The sequence below is a fragment of the Lemur catta genome, chromosome 2 (assembly GCF_020740605.2).
Source record: "Lemur catta isolate mLemCat1 chromosome 2, mLemCat1.pri, whole genome shotgun sequence".
Classification (NCBI taxonomy): Eukaryota; Metazoa; Chordata; class Mammalia; order Primates; family Lemuridae; genus Lemur; species Lemur catta.
The window spans coordinates 16,592,789-16,606,070 of record NC_059129.1 but is presented as its reverse complement, the minus strand read 5'-3'; the positions used below and the strand labels follow the sequence as shown (position 1 = coordinate 16,606,070).

Below are 13,282 nucleotides of genomic sequence, written 5' to 3'. Positions count from 1 at the left end.
CTGTTGAGCAATCTTAATTCCATCTGCCACCTAATTCCCCTTTGCCACATCATCTAGTATATTCACATGTTTCAGGGATTAGGACACATTTTGGGGACGCTGTTATCTGTACCACAGAGGGTTAGGAAGGAAGCAGGTTAGATGAGCAACTAGAAGATGGAATGCTAATACACCAACCTGGGAAACAGAGCCAAGGTGAGCAGGAAAAAAAAGAAGATAGGTCAGTTGAGAGCAAAATGAAAGAATCTTCTGGTCCCTTCCAAAGCTCATGAATTGCAGGACAGTCCTAAGAAGCAAGTGTGCCCCACAGATTTTTATGTTGTATCAGTATAAAAGAACGATGCATCAACAGTCATGAGTCAGGTGAAAAGAGTTATGCAGACTGAGGTTCTCTAGAATTCTCCAGATCTTTAGGCAGTCTGCCCTAAGAACATTTGATATCCATGCTATGTAACAGTTTCTGTAAATTAAACCTCTTAATCTAACTTTATGATAAGAGTGCTTGTCCTGTATTTCAGGTACTCCCTGGAGTGCAACATCCCAGAAAACCAATTACCGGGGGGAATTCATGAAAACGTGCATGGATTAATAACAACTAACATGCGTAGACAAAGCAGTTCCCAGCACATAATCATTCTTCTACCCTTGTAAAATCACTGTGGAGTTATTAGAGGTTGTTATTCCCATTTAAGAGATGAAAAAACAAAGGCTCAAAGACTAAATGCTTGTTTATGCACACAACGCAGGCTAGGGGCAGAACTCAGGCTCAAATTCTTAACTTGGGATGCCAAAGTCAGCTTCCTTTTCAAAATACCACATAGCTCCAAACGATCAAACTGCCCTATGATGGAGGAGCCCAAGTACTATACAGTTTGACTCAAATATTTCCTCAGATCCAGGGGCTCCTAAATCTCTAATACCCCACAGAAGTTTTAACCTAGAGGCACAGGGAAAGGTACCTACATGTGTAATGCAAATCAAACACAGGGCCTCTGGGTAATGGCTTGCTTATTAAATGGCAATTATGTAATTTTGATAATGCATTTACAGAAACATCCAAACTACTTAGGCAGCATGATGGTCCATCAGGAATAATCCACGCTCTTCTCCTAAAACTTTGACTCTACAGCAACAGAAGCCAGGAACCAAAGGCCTTGTGTTGCACTAGAAAGACACTGGCTGCCAAGGGCCTGCTGTGTGACCTTGGGAATGCTCCTTGCCTTTGCAAAGTCTCAATCTCTTTATCTGTAAAACTTGGATGCGAAAGCATCTACTTCATGAGGCTACTGTAAGAAATAAATGAGATAATGTTGTATGCTGTAGGAACCTTTTGGGGAGATTGTCTAGCCCACACGGCTTGTTTGAGTGGGTTTCTCTCTCTTGCACCCAAAATAGTCTTGCAAAAATAGTATGTGAGAGAACTTAGAACAATTCTTAGCCACAATTCCCAAGAAATGTGAGTGTTCTTTCTTTTCACAAGCCTAGAGTATTGCACACAGAAGGTCTTCCTTTAGTTCATTATTCATTGAGTCATAATTGGTCATTTATTAAACCACCATGTAGTGAGCACATACAGGGTGCCAGGCGCTGTTCTGGACATTGGCAAGGAACAAGAGGGACAAGATCCCTGCTCCCATGTAGTTTACCTTCTAGTGAGAGGGAGATAAGTAATTAGGATGACTTTGGAGAGTAATATACGCACCAAAGAAAATAAAACAGTGTAACAAGCTCAGAAGTAGAAGGAAGGTCTTTAAATTAGGTAGCTGGGAAAGGTCTTTTTGAGGCACTGAAATTTCAGCCAACTCCTGAAGGATAGATAACAAGACGCCTGTAGTGTAAGGGATCTGGGGATAGAGTATTCCAGGAGGAGGGAACAGTGAATAAAAAGGCCTCAAAACGGCAATGGGGCTTGGTCCCCAAACCGAAAGGAAGCTACTTCCACAGTCTGCTGTTAGGGCAAGACTCCTGATTAGCCTGTTCTATAGGTAGGGCAGTCCTCCTGTGCACTGGAAATCAAAGCAGGAGAATGCTAAGACTTTTTGTTTACTTCCATGATACTAGGAGACAACACTTCCAATGGGAAAGAGCTTTGAGACAAATAAAGAGAAAAGCTGTATGTTTGAGGCCCTACCCCTGGATTTGAGTCCCAACTCCACATGTTGATCAAGTTACTTCAACTCACTGTGCCTCAGTTCCCTGACTTGTATAGCATGGGTACTAACAGTACCTACCTCATGAGGTTCTTATGGAGCCTGAATGAATTCAACACTTGGAGCAGAGCCTGGCACACGTGAGTACAGCATGTGTCTACCACTGCTGCTGCTACTACTACCACGGCTACTGTTATGCTTTCAGATCCAAATCTTCATCTCCTTGTCCCATCCTAAAATAACCATCTCTTGTCCCTGATTTGTTTTTTGCTTTGTAGCAACATGAGTGCACCTACCTCGACAAATGTACACCAACTCAACCTTGATCATGATCCCACCGGCCCTGAATTTGGAGTATAAGGCAGTCAGGCCCCCTGCAAGGAAGTATTACATAACACAATGAATCTGGACAGTACCAGTTGTCTTAACCATCCTTGCCTCTGTCAAATAAAATGTGGAAGTAAAGGAATCCTATACATAAAGTACACCATTTTGGTCATGTTAGATAAAACAATATTTTCAGATCAGTCTCAAACACACCTGATCTCAATTTAGGCAGCAAAGAATTAAACAAACAAACAAAAATGAGGAAGGGAGGGGAGGAGGAGGAGGAGAGAGAGGGAAGGAAAAGACAGAAATGCCACCCTAGAGAAGGGGTCTCTTTCCACTTACTCCTGTCTTCTTTGGTTTCTTTTAGAATAGCATTAATATTTTATTCTTAGAAGTCCCTTGCCATTTTTTTCTAAATTTATGCCTAGTTACTTTGTCTCTTTGGTTGGTTCTATACAAAGAATATTGTTCCCATTATATTTTCAAAATGATTGCCCTAGGCATATAAAAGAACCACAAGTTTTGCTTGGTCATTTCCTTACCAGCTGCCTTAATGAATTCATGGGGGGATTGGTTATCCTAGGTTCATTTTCCCAAAAAAAGTAGAAATTAACTGCAAATAGTAATAATTCTACCCTTCTTCTTTTTCTCATCTAATTGCATCATCTAATAATTTCTGAAGAATGATAAATAACACTGATGATAATGAGCATTCCAGGCTTGTTCTGAATTAAATGGGAATACTTCTAGTGTCACCTAACTAAAGAAGATGCTGGCTTTGGGTATGATACTAGTTTAATAGCAGCCTGTTCTAAAAATCAGGAATAGATATTTATTTTTATCAAGTATTTTTTTATCACCTAGAATAAAGCACAGGATTTTTCTCATTTGTCAATACTAACAGTAAATCACATTATTAAATTTCCCAAGATTGAACCATCTTTCCATTCTTGAAATAGACCCCATTTTGTCCAGACTTAAATTGCCTTGCTGTGTAATCATTCACATGTCCATCTCTCCACTCTATAAACTCTTTCAGCTCCTTGGCCATAATTGGTTCATGTTTGAGCCTGGCATATAACACACACTTGACAACACATGTTTAAATGAATGAATGCCTACATAACAAGTACACTGAACTTCCCCAAGCTAATCCTTTCTACCTCTTCCCAGTAAAAATACCAGATTAGAGAGATGATATGACTATCCCAGAAAGGATCTTTACATGTATAAGGGACATCTGGTTTAACTGACCCCCACATTCCATATGGTTTCAGTGGGGCTAACCTGCTTATTTACTCCAACCACCAACCCAAGCCAAAGGGGTGGCTACATCTCCCAGGCCTGATTAGAGGACCACACAGTTACGGTTTCTGGAACGGGCACATGGCCTAACCTGAGCCAAATGCATCTCCAGGAATTTCCTACAGAAACTCTTAAGAAATGTATCTCCAAAAGGACTGATGAGCATAAAATACGTTTGTCTGGTATTGCTTCTTATGATCTGGCCTAAAATGTAGCAAAACAGCCTATCTCAGAACGAAGCAGGGTAGAGACAGGGATGGCAAAGAATGGAAAAGGACAGAGGCCCAGTGACATCGGTTGAGCCCCTGGATCCAGTTTTTCCTGAAGCCAGTCACTCCCAGACTTCTCGATCACCTAAGGCAATAAATTTTCTTTTATTGTTTATAAAAGTTTGAGTTCAATTTCTATCAATTTCTATTTCTATTTGCAAGTTCAATTTCTATTTGCAAGTAAAAATTTTGCAATTTTCATTTACAAGTTCAATTTCTATTTGCAACCAAAATATTGCCTAATTCATATGTTGCTTTGTTTTCCTATAAATATGCTTTGTAATAAAGGTTGAAAAAAAAATATGAAGAAAGGCAATCCTAACTAGTGAGTGTAAAAGAAAAAAAAAATCAACCGTCTGCTTTTAATTAATAGCAAGATGAGCTGAAAGGCTCCCTTAGCGAATTATAATTTCAGAATGGAATTCCCAAGACAGTTATAGAGGAGCTTGTTAAACCACAGAAACCAATGGAATCAAGAGATTACTTTAACAGGGCGGTGGTTCAATCAGTTTCAGAGATAGCATCCATTATGCAAAACCAAAACCTTTAAAACTTTCTAACATACAACTCTAGCAATGTTTCATTCATCCGAAGTCTGGCGACCTCTCTCCTTACTTGATTTAAAAGTAAAAGTGCCTAGGTTTGATTTACAAAAATAAAAAATAAGATAAATCACGTTAGGATAGCTGGAGAACACCTGTGAAATCAGCCACATCTCAAGATAGAGAGCTTCACGGGGTCTTCAAGAGCAATCCTGCATTCCCAAATGCTTTCACTGAAGGCCAGCATGCTCCTGGCATCCTAAACGCCTCTGGACCTACCTGGAGCAAGTGGCATCAGTTCCCACTAGAGGCTTTAGAGTGTCAGTGTATAAACCCAGAGAGCCTGTCCACCTCCATACTCCATTCCCTTTGTGGAGAATTCTGGCTGCAGTTACCTCCCGAAATCAGACTCTTCTCCTCCTTCTGTTCAAGTTACAATAGGCCAAATTCTGGGATCCGATTCTGATCATTCTCTGGAGAGCTACTTAAGAGCTGCTTCAGGGTTTAAAATCCCTCATTCAGACATAATCTTGAAATAAAAGACTATATTCAAATGAAAATGCATTACATCTTTCTCTTCGGGGCCTTCAGTACTGATGAGCAAGATAAAAGGCAGGCATTGAAGGAAAATGAAAATAAAGCAAGAGAGAAAGGAAAAATGGGAAAGAAAGAGAGAAGAAACAAGAGGAGAGAGAAATCTGCTCTGTCATGAACTCTATATAATGCATGTTAAATGCCATTTCATTTCATCATCGTGTAATTCTTTGGTAGTGGTAATATTAAGCCATTCTGCAGATGGAGAAATGGAGGCTAAGTGATGACATTAAATAATATGTTCAAGGTCACACAATGAATATGCAATATCTTCTAGCTCAGAGATATAAAACATGCTCCAAACTATGTTGCTTCTATTCTACTAGCATCCTCTTTCTGAAGAGTTTAATACATAAAGTTGTTCTAGATCCAAATGATTTTATTAAGTGAATGGACCCTATGGAGATAATATAGCCTCATCACCTAAGAAACAGAGATTAATATAAGTAACCTGATGTCTAATAGAATTAGTATGTAGCAAAGCCAAGCCTGGAATCCAATTTTTCTGACTCTAAGATCTTAATCCACCTGACCAGAATCTATTTTATAAGTGCAAGTTATCTGTGTAGATCAAATATGGGTATTCTTGATTAATGAGTGAAAAACTGAGAATGTTCCCAGCTTCAAGAGAATGTTAACTGAGAACAAAAGGGAAATGTAGCTGTGAAGTTTTTTTTCTGCCTCAATGTTCTTGTTTACATCAAGCTCTTTTTGTTGTTTTTGCAATATATCCAAGGAGGTATTTTCCCCATGCTGTTCCAAAATCTGTAAAGGGTAAAAAAAAATCTCTAAACTAAAATGGCACACGTAAGCTGCAATTCTGACCACTGCAAAGGGTATGGGCATGCTAGTTGCTTTCTGAAATGAGTTTAAACCAGAGGTCACAAACTGGTAGCCAGCTGGCTGTATCCAGCCCACAGATGTATTTTGTTTGTCCCACAGTGTTGGCCCACACAGGGCTTTTAAGAAACTTAAATCTCTTGCCAACATTAAAAATCAAAAGATTTCACATCAAAACCTGGATTTCCAGGTTGTCATACAAAGTGGAAGATCTCACAAACCTGATGTCACATTTGCACCTAGAAAAGAGTAGTTGGAAGTGAGGGGCAGTGGCTACCCTTTCAGCCAGAACATAGGTGCGTTAGTCTCTCCCCACCTAATCTATCTCACTCATTTATAAGGTCACATGAGTCCTGAGGGTATCTGAGTTTGTGACCTTTGGTTTAAAAGGTTAGGCCTTTTAAATGCAAAGCCAAATCATTACTGGGCTTTTCTCAAACCATCCCAAATAAGAGACTCTTCAGTCAATATTATGATAGCTATGACACAAAGTAAAGCATATGAGACCAAAATGATTTGAGAAATGGAAAAACCCAGTAGTCAGCTCCATTTGGATTTCTGTTCTAGGATATTCGTTTCATTTAGAAAAATACATTCATTTTTATTATTCCATTTATTCCTCCCAACAATCCTACAAGGAAAGAATTACTGTCAGATAAACAACTGAAGCTAGGTGAAGTGAAATATGTTACCCAACCAAGATCATCCAACTTGTAATTTCCAAAGTCAGGTGTTGAACCCAGTTTTGTCCAGTGACAAAGACAGTGCTTTTAGAATAATGAAAGAACACTTTGTAGAGCCACAAAGCTTGTTTCCACCTCAGGGCCTTTGAACCTGCTGTTTCCTGATACTTGGAAATTTCACCTAGATCTTCACATGGGAAGATCATTTACATTACCCCTACTGAGAGGTTCCTCCTAATCATCCTATTTAAAATAGCACATATGCACACATATGAACAAGCGTGAGTGCACGAGCACACACACACACACACACACACACACACACACACACACACCCTAATTACTAGACCCTGTACTCCTCAAAGTAAGGTCCAGGGATTAGCAGCAACAGTACGTGGGAGCTTTTAAAGAATTTGAAATCTCAAGGTCCTTCTCAGATCAGCTGAATCAGAATCTGCATATTAACAAGATCCCCAAGTGATCTTTTTGCACCATAAGTTTAAAAAGCATTACCCTACATAGGAATATAATGTGAGTCACAAGGGTAATTTTAAATTTTCTAGTAGCCACATTTAAAAGGTAAAAAAAAAAAAGGTAAAATTAATTTTAATAATAGTTTATTTAACTTACAAGTATTATAATTTCAACATATAGTCAATATAAAATTATGAATGAGAACTTTAGCATTCTGTGTATTTTACTCTTACAGCATATTTCAATTTGGATGTTTCACATGTTCGATAGCCACATGCAGATAGTACCTCTCATACTGGACAAAGGAGCTCTGGGACATAAATTACTTTATTTTTCTATTGGCTTTATCCCCAACAGAATTTTTACTATGTATTTTTTGGCTGGTTTGTTTGCTGTCTCCTCTACCCTCCCACTAGGATGTCAGTTCCAGGAGAACAGGTGCTTCTTCACCTGTCTTAGTCACCACTTAATCCCCAGCACCTACACAGTACTGAGCACATGACAAATATTTATTAAATATTTGTTGAATGAACAAAGGATAAGACCTTTCCAGTACTTTTGTGTGGCGGTGTGGTACGGGGGAAGAAAGCAGCACTTTGACATTAGACAGCTGTGCCTTCAAACCTCAGCTCAGGCACTGACCAGCTAAGTGACTGTGAGCCAGTCATTTAAAACCCTCTCGGAGTGACCTGTAAGATGGAAGTGCTGCTATTTAGCTCACAGCATCATAATGACACTCACACAGGATAACACATCCACAAAGCACCAACTGCCCCAAAGCTGGCATTCCATAAACTCCAGTGCCATCTAGTCCCCTCCATTCTCTCTCCAAAACACCCTGTGCAAATAACGCTGTTACCCACTGACCACTTTCCTCCAGGTAGCATGAGCATGACTTTTGAGAGCATTTTGCTGAGTTACTTTCCCCTAGCCAATGGGAAGCGTGGATTAACTGTTGACAGTGAAGACAACTTAAAACCACGGAGAATCACTTCCCATCACCCTGCAGTGGAGTAGTTTCCAATGTAAAGTGGTCACGGTGACTGTACAGCCACCAGGGAGGAAACAGCTCAAGTCATCTCTGTCACTTTGATGAGTTCTGCAGTGGCAACCAGTTGGCCTGGCCCAAGGTCCTACTTAGAAGAGTTTAAGGTCTCTGCCTAGACAGCTTGTATCCGCTCATACTGAAAAGGTGCATTGTGGCTTTGCCCCTTTTTGGGGAGGGAGAGGGAGAAAGAAGTGGAGGGTTTAATCTCACCGATTTATTAATCACTGGCTGTGTCAATCCACCAAGTGAGGTTTGCTTCCCCATAGCTTTAACATAGTCATCCTAATCCATTAGTCAATCTTGCCCTGAAAATCTGATGCACATGTTCTAATCTCAAATGTGTTTTTACATCACATTAGATCAACAGCATAGGAACAAAGCAAAACCCAGATTTAGAGATAACTGGAGTGACACTGAGGAAAAAAACTGCTAGGGCTACTTAGTTATATGAGTACACCCCAAGCCCGCAGCCCCAATTTCTTCTTGGCTCTTCTTCTTACTAAAAACACAAAAACACTTGCAAAATTAGTAGGCTATGGAAGCACACTTTAAAAAATAATAATAAATATGGGAAAAAAATCAAAACCTTTAATTAACCTGTGGATCTCTAATAAGGCAAATAGATTCCAGTCAGCATACCTGGTATGGGAAGGAATTATACCATTTAAGTACAAATGCAACCATTTAAAAAATTCAGATTTTAAACCAAGAGGAAAGGTTTCTGTTAGTGGTTTGAATCAATGCCACTGTTTCCTTTTCTACAATATAGTGAGGATGCCATGCCCTCTTCCTGCGTGGGAGGGAGGGAGGAGAAAGTCTGAAGAGATGGAACTAATGAAAAGCTCATAAATGCCTCAAAGCACTGCTGTCTATGATGAACTGGAGAGCTGTCTAAGGTAGTCCCGGCACACTCAGCTCCCGTGGGTCCAAGGGGTTTCTAAGAGTCTTCTTGACAACCAAGTTTAGGTGGCTAATTATTCCTCTATGTTAGATAGACATGTATTGGCAGGAAGCTTGTTCTTAAGAGTTTCTTGTCCAGCACTTTGAATATGCACCACTGGCCAAGATGCCAGGTGGGAGATCAGGACACAGAGATAGTGCATGGTCCTCTTAAGAGAGGATCAAGGGAATCTTGTTCCATCCACATCTCTTCAGTTTAACAGTTTTATGAGTGGCTACCAAATATTGACACTGAGCCCTAAATACCGCAAGCATTGTTTTGGAGCAGAAGGCTAGGAGTACCACAGCACTGGAATACTGTCTTCAGTAGTCATGTCATGACAGCAAGGTGGTTCATATGCCTTCTCTTCCCAGCATCAGTACAACAGAACATAGGAAAATCTGGCATCTTCTATCTTTTCATCCAGAAAATTATCCAGACCCTACAATGGGACTTCCTGGTACACATTCCACCACATACCCTTCATTAACTTTAAATCATCCAAATAAAGCACTCTCTTCTTTATTTCCAACTACCACAAAGCAACCCAAACACATGGTGGAAAGATTTGATCTTTATGCCTCCCCTCAAGGTGCTTTTGACACTTCTCACAAGATACACAGCATTAAAATCAGAATTGGAAAAAAAAAAAAAGAAACAAACAAACCACAGTTACCCTCATTGGGCCAAAGCTACTTCACAGAAGAAACTGGAACATTCCTACAACCCACAATTAAAAAACTGAAACCTTTCCAGACATCATACCCCTTCTTTATTTTGCTGTTGTTGCATTAATCATCCTAACACCTTTTTAATTATAATCACAAACTGGAAGTCATGGCTTGTGATGTTATAAATAGTGATTTTCCAGTTAAATTAGGCATTTGCTGTTTTATGTTTTGATTGGAAGGGGCTGTTTGAAGCCTCCTAAAATACTGCAATTAGTTCTCTCTGTTGAAACAGACAAGACATTAACAGACACATTTGCTGTTTCAGTGTAATGTGCTGGAATGTTTATGCCTAAGTGTACTTCTCTCAAGCTTTTAAAGCATAAGGCATATTTTTAAAAGTGGAAGAAATCAATCACAATATACACATTTATTATATATTTCTGAAGTCAAGTTATTTCTAAAACTTTCCGAGGCTATGATTTAAACCTCGAAAGCACATCTCTTCCACAGGAAGGTGACCCGTCAGGAAACAATCGTTGTTTTACCTATTGGCTCTGTTATGATAACATCACTTCAACTGACAAAGCCTGTGTTTCTGTTTGACAATTGCAATTAATTACTGAAATGCAATTGAGATGAGGCCAGCCAGCCAGGTCTGTTTTCCAGAAAGATATAAAACGGGAGGAAAGAGGGAAAGGAAAAAAAAAAAAAAGCAAAAGAGGTTTGCATTTTGGGCATCTGCACCGGTGTTGTTTTTAACATTATGGCTGGCAAGAAAACTGGACTATTAGTTTATTTCACCTGCACTTAACTTTCTCGTGCTGTCTTCTTCCTTTCTGTCAACTACCCGCAGACGGTGGGAGAGGAGGGAGATGAACATCTCACAAAACATAAGCTCCAATCTGTTGCGAAGGAGGTGCAGATCAGGAAGGGCACCACTGTGCAAGGCACGAAAACTCTCAGGGCACCAACTGTCACGCAGATACTGAGGCTCCGATGCAAATCAGGCCGGTGCTCACTCAGCCAAGGGGGGCAGCAAGTTATGCAGGTGGGAAACATCCTGTCTTTACTGGAAAGACAAAACGCCAGCTTCATCTTTTTAACTGTTCCCTATTCATTTTGCTCTGACCTGAACATACTCAAAGTTGGATTCCAGCCACGTAAATGTGTGATTTTGAGAGATTCCAGGGGATCTCAAAGCCCCTTAGTCAATTTCGCTATCCTGTCTCACCTCTCAGCGTTCCTCCAACGCTGAGTCCCACAGCCCCGCAAGAGCCCGGGTTAGGAAACACCACGCAGGCACGAGGGCTGGGGATTCCCGGGCTCGGAGCTGGGCAGATTTAGAAAGCACCTCCTTGGATAAGGAGCCTAAGGCACGACAGGACAGGGTGACACCTCCTCCCCTCGTCCTGAGTTAAAGTGATCTTTAGCTAGCTGTAGTGCAGCCCTCTCCTCGGCCGCTCCCCCTGAGCAACACTGCCAGGGTCCGCAGAGCCCTCGCGGGGACTAAGGGCTCTCGGGACTGTGTCTGGATTTCGAAGGGCGTGGAAAGCGGTGGCTATCCCCGCGGTCTCTCCGACGGGTCTCCCCCATCCCGCCAAGCCCAAGGTCCTACCTGTACCACTCCAGCCCCTTTTCGTAGTTCCTGTCGAAGAAGTGCGGCTCTACGCCCACCGCCCTCACGTCCGGGTGTACTCGGATCGCCTCCAGCAGCGCGCGAGTCCCTCCTTTCTTGACCCCGATGATAAGTGCCTGTGGCAGCTTCTTCTCCCCATAATCTGGGGTGCTGACGGCGCCGCCCCTCTCAACGCTCCCGTTGGCCGCTCTCCGGCCTGCGAGCTCCTCGTCGGTGGTGCTGGACTCCTGAGCTTCCCTCTCCAGCAGAGCGCTCTGCGCCGTGATCATCTCGCTGGGGGCCAGCGGGGTCCGGAGCCAGGCGTCCCGGGCGCCTCCGCCGCCGCTCGCCAGCCCCCAGCCGTCGGCCCCGGGGACGGCTGGCTGCTCAGGGGTCTCGGGCGGCTCCCCGCGGCTCGCGTTGTCCAGCGGCGGCGGCGCGGGTGGCTGCGAGGGGGCGCCGAGGCGCACGGGGAGAGGCGGCAGAGAGGGTGGCGGCGGGCTCGGCGGGGGCTCGGCGGCGGTGACCGAAGGCTCCTGCAGCGCCAGGGGGAATTGCAGGGAGCCCGAGCCGCCCAGGAGGCTATAGCACAGGTAGGTGACAGACAGGGACAAGGTGCACATAAAAAGCAGCTTGCGCGCCGGCGGCCCCTTAGCAGAGGCGCCGGGCGGCGGCGGCGCGGCAAGAGGTGGAGGCGGAGGCGGAGGCGGAGGAGGTGCGGGCCACCGGGCCATCGCGGCTCCCGGCTCGCGGCGGCGGCGGCGGCGGCAGCCCCCGGCGCTGCCCGGACATGGTTTCAGCCGCCGCCCCCGCCGCCGCCGCCGCCGCTGCCCAGCCGCCCCGGCTGCATGAAGCGACGCCGCTGCGCCCCCGGCCCTGGCCGCTGTCCCGCTGCGCCGGGAGGGAGCCCGGCCGCATGGCCCCCCTCCCCACTCTGCTCGCGGAGTCCGGGTGGCCCCCCACGTCCCCCCCTCAGCCTCTGGTAAGGGGACCGAGGGGGGCGCGCGGACCCGCCGGCTGCACCTGCTCCGTCTGCAGCGCCCCCGCTTCCCCGGCTCCGCCGCGGCTCCTGCCTCTGCCTCTGCCTCTGCCGCCGCCGCCGCGTGCTGTTGCAGCCCCGAGTTCCTTCCCCGCTGCTAACTTTCTGCCGGGAGAGGAGAGGCGCGGAGGGGAGGAGGAGGGGGCCGGGCGCGCGCTTGGCGCCGCCGAGGGAAGGGGGGTGCGCCTCGCGCGCGCCTGCGAAGGGGGGCGCGGGGGCGGAGGCGTGCGCCAGGGCTGGGGCACCCGGGAGAGCGGAGATTGTGCCCCCCCGCACCCAACATACACGCAGTTGGGGTGTACCCCATCTGACCTCGCGTGCCTCCCTTCCCTTGGGAGCTTGGGACGCTGTATTCTCCCTTCCTCTCCCCAATACTTTCAGGGACTAGAGCTCAACGCCAGCCGCCGGTGACTCGCACGGGGAAGCTGGGGCACAGCGGGTAGCGAGCTGTAGCTTCCGCTTTTCCCCTGAGACTCCAGGCAAACTCAGCTCATCCCTGGCCCTCCCTTCTCTCACCCCGTATTTTGTCCTGCCTTTGCTCCAGGAGTGATTCCTTCAACACAACAGCTTTCCCATCCCAACTTCCATCTTTCCAGCCTGCCCATTTTATCCTGAAGCTCCTGATGGGTGGAGCTTTGCTACAGACCCCTAGATTTCCCAGCCCCAGGGCTTTTCCTTCTGTCCCACCAGCGGGGCACTGTACTTCCTGCTCCAAGAGATGAGGCTCCTCCTTGACACCTTTAACCACAGGTGCACACACCTGCGCTCCTTGGGGGCCATGC

General features: G+C 44.8%; 1 protein-coding gene across 1 annotated transcript in view; it reads right to left on the bottom strand.

Annotated features, from left to right (window-relative positions):
- Positions 1 to 12,195, bottom strand: part of HS3ST4 (heparan sulfate-glucosamine 3-sulfotransferase 4) — a 353,140-nt gene extending 340,945 nt beyond the window's left edge. Inside the window, exon 1 of the mRNA XM_045542831.1 lies at positions 11,462 to 12,195. Coding sequence (XP_045398787.1) covers positions 11,462 to 12,195 — 734 coding nt within the window. The remainder of the gene's footprint in view (positions 1 to 11,461) is intronic.
- Between the last annotated feature and the right edge of the window lie 1,087 nt (positions 12,196 to 13,282).